The sequence below is a fragment of the Marmota marmota genome, unplaced genomic scaffold (genome assembly GCF_001458135.2).
Source record: "Marmota marmota marmota unplaced genomic scaffold, marMar, whole genome shotgun sequence".
Classification (NCBI taxonomy): Eukaryota; Metazoa; Chordata; class Mammalia; order Rodentia; family Sciuridae; genus Marmota; species Marmota marmota.
This window is the reverse complement of record NW_026000103.1, coordinates 497,278-508,496: the sequence shown is the minus strand read 5'-3', so window position 1 is coordinate 508,496 and position 11,219 is coordinate 497,278. Positions and strand designations below refer to the sequence as shown.

The 11,219-nt window shown below is 36.3% G+C and overlaps 1 protein-coding gene across 1 annotated transcript in view; it reads left to right on the top strand.

Annotated features, from left to right (window-relative positions):
* Positions 1-11,219, top strand: part of Focad (focadhesin) — a 260,449-nt gene that overhangs the window by 172,207 nt on the left and 77,023 nt on the right. Inside the window, exon 20 of the mRNA XM_048783888.1 lies at positions 6,497-6,589. Coding sequence (XP_048639845.1) covers positions 6,497-6,589 — 93 coding nt within the window. The remainder of the gene's footprint in view (positions 1-6,496; positions 6,590-11,219) is intronic.

Sequence of the window (11,219 nt, the reverse complement as noted above, 5' to 3'; positions counted from 1 at the left end):
GGGAAAGGGAAAAATAATACAAGGGGGACAAATGAATGTCAGTAGAGGGGGCAGAGAGAGAAGAGGCGAGGGGAGGGGAGGGGAGTGGGGATAGTAGAGGATAGGAAAGGCAGCAGAACACAACAGACACTAGTATGGCAATATGTAAATCTATGGATGTGTAACAGATGTGATTCTGCAATCTGTATTTGGGGTAAAAATGGGAGCTCCTAACCCACTTGAATCAAAGTGTGAAATATGATATATCAAGAATTATGTAATGTTTTGAACAGCTAACAATTAAAAAAAAAAAAAGGTTATATTTTCTCCAGTTTATGTTTTTGGCACCTTTGTTGAGTATCAGATGACTCTCTATCTATATGGATTTGTCCCTGTGTCTTCCACTGGTCTTCACGTCTATTTTGTTGCCAGTCCCATGCTGTTTTATCATTGTAGTTCTGTAGTATAGTCTGAAGTTCAGCGCTATGATGCTTCCTGCATTGTTGTTCTTGCTCATGATTGTTTTGGCTATTCTGGGTCTTTTCTTCCAAATGAATCTTAGAACTTGTTTCTTTTTTTCCTGTGAAGAATTTCATTGGTATTCTGATGGGGATTACATTGAATTTCTGTAATGCGCTTGGTAGGATGGTCATTTTGATCTTAATTCTGCCTATCCAAGAGTATGGGAGGCCTTTATGTCTTCTAAGGTCTTCAATTTCTTTCTTCAATGTTTTACAGTTTTTTTTGTAGAGGTTTTTCACCTTCTTGGTTAGATTTATGACTAATTTTTTTTGAGGTTATTGTGAATTGGGTAGTTTTCCTAATTTCTTTCTCAGCAGATTCATTATTAGAGTATAGGAAAGCAATCAATTTATATATGTGATCCTGCTACTTTGCTAAATTTATTTATCAGCTCTAGTAGTCTTTTGTTTCAATGTTTTGGAGTCTTCTAAAAATGGATCATGTCATCAGCAAACACAGGTAATTTGACTACTTCCTTTCCTATTCTTATCCCTTTAATTTCTATCTCTTTCCTGATTGCTGTGGCTCAAGTTTCAAGAACTGTTGAATAGGAATGGTGAGAGGGACATACTTCTCTTCTTCTTGCTTTTAGAGGAAATGCCTTTCAGTTTTTCTTTGGTGAATTGTGTTTCTAAGCAGGTGCTGGTATTTTAGTTATAATTAATTAGAATCTATATGATATAAATAAAATGTTTTAGGAAATTCAAAATATAAAGCTTATAAAACTTTCTTTAAAAATTTGCCTTATTACTCACTCTGTTTTTATCTGGAATTAAGCATTTACTGGTTAGAACAGTTTGTACTGTACATACATTTATAAAATTTCAAATAACTGTGTCTTCAACAACTCATGTGTAAGTATAGCTGTGTTAATTCAAATAGGTTTTCTAACATTGTGTTGCTAGAGTGATAGAAAGTTGATCATCATAATTTTCTGTGATTACTTACTTATGATAGCATGGTTGTTATATGACAAGAATCTTTATTAAAGATAAAGCTGTGTGTTTAATTCTGTCAAATGCAGCAGGTACTTAATTGAACAGTTGTGTGCAAAACACTGTTTCAGGTACCACAGGAGGGCTTCTAGGATGAATAGAACATCATATGTTCCCCTTAGGGTTGTGTAAATTCACATCCATGCACAAAAGGTCTAAATGGAATTTGTGAAGTGTATTAGGAGAGGCACATAATATACTAGAAGTTTAGAGGTAGAAGAAATTACTTCAGTAAATAGAATGAGGGGATGCAGGGCATTCAATTCCAAGGGAACACTGAGTACAAAGATCCTATAAGGTATAGGACAAATGGGAATTGGTTTATAACTCAAGTTAGTCAGCATATAGGTTAAAGAAACAGAGGAGCAAGATATCAAGGGGGAAATTCGTTAAGTATCTTGTTCTGCACAATTATTTCTTAAAGCTCATGGTGTTGTTTGATTCTGAAAGGCTTTGAACATTGTACAAAAGAGTTTACACATTCTTCCTTAATGAACCTCAAAGGCTTTTGAAAAGAAGTTTTTGAGTGAATGTAAAAACAGAACGATTTAGGATGAAAGATTTTAGGCTGTTGGAGATTGGCGGCATCACAGTAATCTAGACAGGAGATAGGACTAGCTAATGAGGAAAAAAGTAAAGATGTATATAATTTGCATTTCAGAAGTAGGCTTGACGAGTTAGTTGCAAGGGAGATATCTGTAATCAATCAGAAGTTTTTAAATTTGGGTAACTGGGATGTTGATATATGATTGATGAACAGGAAAGTTAAGAGTGAATTTTTTTAGGGGGAGGGGTATTGGGATTGAACTCAGGGGCATTCAACCACAGAGCCATATCTCTAGTCCTAGTTTGTATTTTATTTAGAGACTGGGTCTCGCTGAATTGCTTAGGGCTTCACCAAATTGCTGAGGCTGGCTTTGAACTCATGATCTTCCTGCCTCAGGCTCCTGAGCTGCTGGGAGTAAGGGTGAATTTTAAAAGATGACAAAGAAGTGTACAGAGTATAACGGCTATTAAAAAGTGAGAATTTCAGAAATACATGGTCTAAAAGCAGTGATATTCCTAGTTTTTAAAAATCATTCAGCTAAATGTTTGTAAACCATTATGCTACAATGTTACTAGAGCCACTCTGAGTAGATTATCTCTTACCTGGATTGTTGCAGTAGCCTCTTGAGTAGGTTACCCTCTGCTTTGACCTTTGTTCCATTCAATTTATTCCCAACAGCGAGATTCTTTTGCAACATAAATTAGATTATATCATTCTTCTCAAAACCTTATAGTGGCTCCCCTTGGTAGGAATGAAAGCGAATCTTGAAAAGTGGCTATAAGACCTTGGACTCTCTGGGCCCCTTGTCAGTTCACCAGCCTGTCTCCTCTTTCCACTTTCTGTGCTCACTTTGCATACTCTATTACATGGACTTCATTCCATTCCTCACACAGGTCAGCCATGGGCCTGCCTGAGGACCTCTGCCATACCTTGGGTTTTTAGTTTGTTTTTATTTTAATTCAGGTGATATTTACATAGCATGCAACTAACCATTTTAAACTGTACAATTCACTGCATTTAGTACATTTACAATGTTGTACAACTATATCTAGTTATAAAATTTTTTTTTCACTTCCAAATGAGACCGTTTCTTTCTTCTCTCTCCCCTACTCTCTACACACAGCAACCACCAATCTTCTTTCTATTTTGATGGATTGACCTACTACAGATATTTCATATAAGTGGAGTCATATAGTATATGATCTTTTATGACTGGCTATTTATTTTGGCATAATGTTTTCAGGGTTCACCTACAATATAATATAGTGTGTATCAGTACTTTACTCTTTTATGGCTAAATACTATTTCATTGTATGCAGATGCCATATTTTGTTCACCCATTAACCCTTTGGTGGATAGTTGTGTTATTTTCACCTTTGGGCTAATGTCAAAGTGCTGCTTTGAACAGTTGTATACAAATATTTGTTTGAATACCTGCTTTTAATGTTTTGGATTCCACCTACAAGTAGAATTGCTAGATCATACAGTATTTCTGTATTTAACATTTGATGAACCACTAAATTTTTCCATAACAGTTGAATCATTTTCTATCCCACCAGCATTACCCCTTCCCCTCCTTCAAGTTTTCATTCAGTTATCACCTCTTGATGAGGTCTATCATAATCACTGTAGCCTGTAACCTGCTCCCATCCCCACCCATAATCCTTCTTTGGCATCCTTCTTCCTCTTGCATATTTTCATAATATGGTCCCTTTTTTAGATTTAGTTAGACTCACTAAGTCTTATACATAGAAACTCACACCCCCTAAGATAGGATTGCTCATCTCAACAGTCCATCACATAGCTGTCATTGTAAGAGTATGTGTAGTTAGTTGCAGAAAAAATAAATTTCACACATTTGTTAAAACTTGGTGATCAGGTGTTTGAGGACACTGCTTTATCATCTGCTGAATAACTAGGCTACAACTTCATTATTCTAAATTATTTAATCAGCTTTCCTTCAAAGCCTTCTCATAAGTAGAACAGATTAAGCATAACTTTCTTGTCTTCAGATGCAAATTGATTTTATTTTTCTGCCTAGCAGTATTAACTTAAAAGGTAAGCAGTATAGATGACATACATTGAATTGAAACAGCATCTTAAAAATGGGCAGGGGTAAAAATGGGCAGGCCCTTTTGCCCATGACACAACTGGAATTAAGGGCATGGTTCTTCAAATTATTTTCGTACGTCTCTCTTCATGAAGTGAAGAGAGAGGGTGCATTTTTAAAGAGGTTTGTTCACATAGTTAACTTCATGGGACTGAGATTAAGGTATAATCCCATAAAACATGGGGACTGCAGGCTGTATGACGGTGGAGTGTTCTCTCACTTCCTTGCTTCTCCTCAACTGTGGTCAGAGCAGCAGGAGAAATATTAGCTTTAGGCTGCAATTTGTGACCTCCTTTTAAATAGATTTCATGGTGCTAATGTCTTCCTTTTTTAGAGTTACAGCAATTGATTTGCTTATTTTCATTTATAATTTTCCATTATCTTTTCCTTTTTAAACTCAAGTTTAAGAAGCAGCTGAGACCTTTGTCTTCCACACGTGCTCAGTGTTCGTTTTACCCATTTGCTGAGGCTGTGGACATTCTCAGTAGTGCAATGATAACCATGGGCTACTTGTCAGAAAATTTAAAAATATTTTGAGTTTCAAAAGTAAAAGAAAAAACTTTGGTTGTAGTATTTGAGTGTTGTTTCTGGTTAATCCATGTCTCAAATTAGGACTTAAAGATAGTTAATGTTATTTTATGGAAAGGGAACAGAATTGATAGGAAAAAAGTTTAAAATGACTGACCACATTTTAGAAACGGAGAATAGGGCCAAGAACTGATTAATTCCTTCCCAGTTGGATATATAGCCTGAGTTATAGTTAGCTTCCTGGATAACAAGAGAAGGAGCAAGGGCTCATTCCTTTAAGAACATCTGTGGATATATATTTTTTAATATATTTTTAGTTGTCAATGGATATTTGTTTGTTTGTTTGTTTATTTATTTATTTATTTATTTATTTATTGTTCTGAGGATGTAACCCAGGGCTTCATACATGTCACGCAAGTTGCTCTACCACTGAGCCACAACCCCAGCCTCCCCTCCCCACACCGGTCTGTGGACATATTGACAAGGCTTCCCCATCACACTTGGCAGAGTGAATATTTAACCAGAAAAAGAAGAGACCAATCTTTATAACATTTTAAAGTTCATTTCATGGTCTGAGTATCCATTTCATACTGTTTGAGTATCTAATTTAAAAAAAAAAAAAGCAGCAGTGGCATAAGAAGTGATTAATAGCAGTCAGAATTAATCTCTTTGTTCTTCTTCATTCTCCATTCCTATAGATTTTCCATTATTTTGCCTTGCAATCTGTTTGTGTCCGCCTGTGACTCTCCTGCTAGGTAGAAAGCTCTCTGCACACTGAACTGATTAATAATCCTCATGTCCTGTCACAGTGCCTTGCACAGGAGGCTATCTCTAAGGCTGAGTCTAAAGAACATGCCAGAGGCCACAGCAACCAACTGTGTTCAGAGAGGCCTACACTCCCTATCACAAGGCACTTGAGAAAATTAATTCTTATAATGCACTAAAATGTTCTTAAGCGCTAGTTATCATGATTCTGGTGTGATTATATATAAATGCCTCTCTCTCCCTGGTCTGTAGGACAACAACTAAAGTTTGGTGTTTGACTTTAGATGAGAGGAGTTACAGGAAACATGAAATGTGATGCATTCTGACTGTTTTTCCTGAGTGATCTTTCCTTAACAGAAGCAGACGTTGGGAAGATTTGTTGCAAGATAGCTGTATACTAATAGGTAGAAACAGCAATGACTATGAAAACCAGATGTTTTGTCTGGGCCTCTATTCAGAAACAGGATTTCAGTGTTGGCACAGATCATTTTCCCCTGTTTACCACCCTGATTGAAGGGCGTTTATCTGGTGGTGTGCAGTTGCTATGTGCAGTGCTCATTTGCATGCTCTTACCACCATGGTTTCTATACAATATGATATTTTTGTTGGCAATTTAGGTTTGTTACTTCAGAAATTGTCATATTTGAAATCCAGGATGTGAGCAATATTTATTTTTATTTAAAATTACTAGGGGGATTTGTTAGACAATACCAGTTTCCTGACTTTGCCAAGAGGTTTTCCAGAGTCTCCCCCTAATTTTCAAGGATGAATTTGCATTACACATGCATCTTAACTTGTTATTATCGTAGAATTTTATTTGCTTTAATTTAGAAAATTCCAGGCTTACCTTATTTTGTCTTTACAAGACTTCAAATTATTTTCCTCTGGAAATATCCAAAGATATTATTTGTGGTTCTGATCTTAGACTGATTTGGTTTGTTTTAGAACTTAAGCCACTTAAATGAAAAGAAAGAATTGATGATACAGTTTTAATTTCATTCTGTTTTAATTCTGTGTAGTTTCACATGCTGTGGTACGTTTTCCCCATAGGTTCACATCCAGCTTTCAGAGTGGCATCGGGCAATTTTTCTCCCACAAGCCTGGCTGGCGTATATGAATCGAGCTTATCAGGCCATCTTGCAGGTAAGGACACTGTGGATGGTGTGCTTTCTGGGGAGTGTTTCCTCATCTCAGATTTTTACTACAAATATGTATTTAATGTAAAAGTACTGGGGAAAACAGCACTACCACAAATGCAATGGTTGTTTTTGCTAATAATGGAATGTGAGGCTTATGTACATAGTTGTAGTTCAAATTTAAATGTTGATGCCACATGAATTTGTGTCTCCTATGCAGAGTCCCTCCTGAGCACCAGTCTGCCCTATCCTGTTACCTTCTGAACAGCCCCTACCCAACCTGGCTGTCCCACTGCATCTCAGCTTAAGCTCAGTGTCTTCCTTTATCCCTATTCTTCCTCAAGTAGGATCTGCCTGCATCTCCAGCCTTACCTCTTCACCTTCTCCCCAGATATTCAGGGTTCAGCTTTGCTAAGTTGCTTTGTTTTCTCAAACTCAGCATGTCTTCCTAACCCCTTGGTTTTTACATACCCTATTCTGTCTCAGATCCTGACATTTCCTGTTTGCCCACCTGATTTCTACTTGTTCTTCAGATCAGTTTATCTGAAAGTCACCTTTATGCCTTACTCGTCTCCCCACTGGATTATATGGCCCTCTGTGTACTTTCTTAGTAGCTGTTCTTGTCACATTGATTATTCATCTGGGGCCTCCAGTGTCTTAGTGCTCTTTAAGGATAGAAACTGTTTTCCTTCTCTCTTGTCTCTAGCATCTGAAATAGTGTCTGAAATGTAATAGGTGCTCATTAAATAAATGAGATCTACTCAATTTGACTCTACTTAATCTAATAAATTATACTTTGTGAATTTTTAAAATAAGAAATAATTTTTAACAACTGGGGACTACATGATTCTTTTTCCTTGCTTAAAATTCCTTTTTGAGGATGATAGGAAAAATCATGGCATTACTTAAATAATTAGTGTCCCAGAATAAGATTTTTGTGGAGCCTCAGTGATTGTGATGTTACACTTAAAGATAACCACTGTCCTATAAAATGGGTTGTGGGGTGAAATGGGGCTTGGAAGGTATTGGTATTTCATTTCAAATTATAATCTTGCTGCAACAGAGCTTATTGAGTCTAGAATTTATGCAACACTGATATATCTTCAGAAATTCTGATTCATTAGAACTGTGCAGGGGACCAGGAATCTCTGTACGACTGCCAAGTGGTGCTAATGGAGTTAGTTTACCAGCCACACTTTGAGCAAGTATTTTAGATGGGTTCCCCAAATGCACAGTAATCTGCATTTCAAAGATGTTGTTTTGGAACCCTGTTTTCATCTGCTCATTGTTATTTTACTCCATTTTTTATCAGCAGTGTCTGGGCACTCAGTATGTTTTGAATAGATTCCTGGGAGAATGAATATGTGACTCATGTCTCTATGTGTTTCTTTAGCATTATATACACCCTTAGCCAATTATAGTATTCATTCATGGAGAGTGAGATTGCAATTTAGAATGCACATTTCTTCAACTTCATGTTGTTGTAAGTGATTTTACAGTGTTTTCCTTCACCAAAACTTACAGGGCCATTTATCCCAGCCTGACCCCATGCTGTGTGTGTGTGTGTGGGGGGGGGGATACAGAGGAAAGTCAAGTGCTCCTTCCTGATGGCAAGCTCCCAGCCCACTGAGGGGGGTTAGCATGTCCACTAGCAATTCCAGTTCAGCATCTTCTGTGCTTTAATAAAAGAAGGAACAAAATGCTATCAACACCTGGAGAAGGGAAAAATAATCCCTTCTACAGAATGAACTGAGCATTTTCCAAATTGCGGGGCTGGGGTTGTGGCTCAGTGGTAGAGCAGTTGCCTAGTATGTGTGAGGCACTGGGTTCAATTCTCAGCTCTACATGTAAATAAGTAAATAAAGGTCTATCAACAACTAATAAAAAATTTAAAAAAGAACTAGTTGAATGGTATTATAATTCTTGCAGATGACATGCAATCAATTAAAAAAAATTCCATGATTTTTTCCCATGAGAGCTACCATTTATTAAATAATTATTATGTGCCAACATATAACATATATTTTAATTAATCTTATAGAGACCCAAGGAACTGTGTTACTTGATCCATGGGATCATACCTGGGCAAACAGGGTTAGCTAGAAAAGGAAAGCAAACCGCTTAAAACCTACCAGTCAGTAAGTAAAAGAACTGGAATTAAACCCAGATTTGTCTGATTCCAGAGCCTCAGCCTTTTCTACTGAAAAGGAAATGTGTTTTTCCTAATGCCATTATTAATTGTAATAATAAATAATATAAATTGTTTTAATATTTTAAAAGAGAGATCTATTTATGAAAGCCTGATGACCATTTTTTAGTAATGCAGGTCAATTATTCTACTTCTCTAATATTGGATGGTGTATGTCTTTGTTTATTTTATCATTTATGCTCTGGGTTTCTAAAAAGTCCTGTTGTATTGAGCGTTGATGACAAAAGAGGTAAAACTGAAAAGATAGACTATAATAAGATTTTCAGTGTTATCTGAAAGTACAGCGATATGTTTTAGGCCATCACCATTACTTGAGAAGACATTTATGTGTTTTAAATGTTAAACAGATTTTTAAATGAGTCCATATACTTGGATAGAATTCAAGGTATCTTTGAAGAATTGGAGTAATTGCAAGATTTCAAAGAATTTCTGTCCTGGAGGATACTTCTGTACAGGAGTTGTATTTCCATCTGGTTCTAGACATATTTTGTAGCATTAAACTAGAAAATTATTTAGAGGAGCCAAGTTTTATTCAAGTAGTCCTAGGAGACATGCTAAAAGGAACATTCTACATTCCTTCCTGGAGTGTGATTAGGATGTGAATAAGTTTGAGATCTGACCGATACTTCTGGCTTCTGCTTAGGCATGTGCTTCCAGCCTTTTCTATTTTTTTTTCTTTCCCCCTATAGAAACAGGATTTTGTATTATAAGCATTTCAATGTGTTTGACATGGGGGAGGTATATGGATTTCTTTCCATTAAGATGAAAAATACAGATATGAGTTGATGGACAGTTCAGAGACCATCTTGGTCAGAAGCTCCTTACAGTCTTCTTTACCTTGCTACCCCTCTGGGATGCTGGGGAAGTTCAAATATCCTTCTTTTGTGAAAATCTCTTCGGCATTGTGATTATGACCTTTAATAGGAGAGAGGTAAGAAAACTGGTTGACTTAAGACATTTGTTGGTCAGCTATCCACAAAATAATCTGAAATCAAAGCCAAGGTCAGGGATGAGACCCTTTAATAAATTATTCTCTGAACATTTTAGAGAAATTTTACTTTTTTATTGATGATGATGATGATGATGATGATTGGATGACTGGTCCTGGGGATTGAAACCAGGGACTCACACATGTTAAGTACGTGCTGTAACACTGAGCCACAGCCCGAGTCTGTATTGTTTGTTTCTAATGAATAGTGAACTAAGTGATATCAGCTCACTATTATCAGCAAGCTCTTGGTTGTATAGACTAACCCTAAAAATTATGTGGGGTAACATGTTTACAGCAGCAGCACAATTTTCAATAGTCAATTGTGAAAACAGCCTAATGTCTGTCAACAAATGAATGGTTAAAGACAATGTGGTATACATACACAATGGAGTTTTATTCAGTCATAAAGAAGCAAGAAATTATGTCATTTGCAAGAAAATGGATGGAACTGGAGAGCATTATGTGAAGTGAAATAAGCCAGACTCAGAAAGTTAAGGGTCAGATATTTTCTCTCACATGTGAAAGCTAGAGAGGAAAGAGGAAAAAAGGGAATTCAGGAAAAATAAGAGGAGACCAGTAGAGTAGAGGAAGTAGGTCAGAGGGAAGAAGGAAGGTAGGGCAAGAGGAAGTGCTGTGGAATGAGATTCATCAAATATTTTTATGTGTAAGTATGCCACAGTAAATCCCACTGTTATGATTATGCAACAATAATTCTTTTTTAAAAATTGAGAGGTGGATTAATAAATGGAATCTATAGGCAGTCTAAAAAATCTCAGTTCAAGTTATCGTGTCAGCCTTTTCTCTCCCATTAAGTGTTTACTTCCTAAGTCAGGCAGAGACAACCAAGTTGAAGCCACTGGATCTACTACCAACAGGCCAAGAATTGGGAAGCAAAATGGATCTGGATAAACATCCTAAAGTGGATTGGGTGGGAGGGGCTAGGAAGATGTTCTAGAAGAGGGGCAGAAAGGAACAGAAATTCAGAGAAAGAGAAAGTACAAATTTCCTGTAGTTGTAATAAGAGTGATTATACTAGTTTACAACTACAGGGGAGATTAGAGGAATAGATAGGCCTTCGTAGGAAGCTGCCCGTGTTTTAGCTTTTCCTATGTTGTGTTTACTTTGAGACAGGTTTTTAACCTTTTAATTTTCTGCTCCTTGTCTTTTTTGGAAATACTTTATAGGAAATAAATATTTTAGGAGTAAAGAGGCATAATTTAGGAAATAAGAAATAAAAATTATTTTCTATTTTGTCTTGCTTTCCTGGGAGGTCAATATAATTATTAAATATTAATATCAATATGTTATAGTTTAATAATCTCTGAAACTTTCTTTTTTTTTAAATTTTTTTTATTTTTAATTTTTTATTGTGGGTTGTTCAAAACATTACAAATTTTTCTCACTTGAATTGTCAAGTTGGATTACTGAATGCTTCCC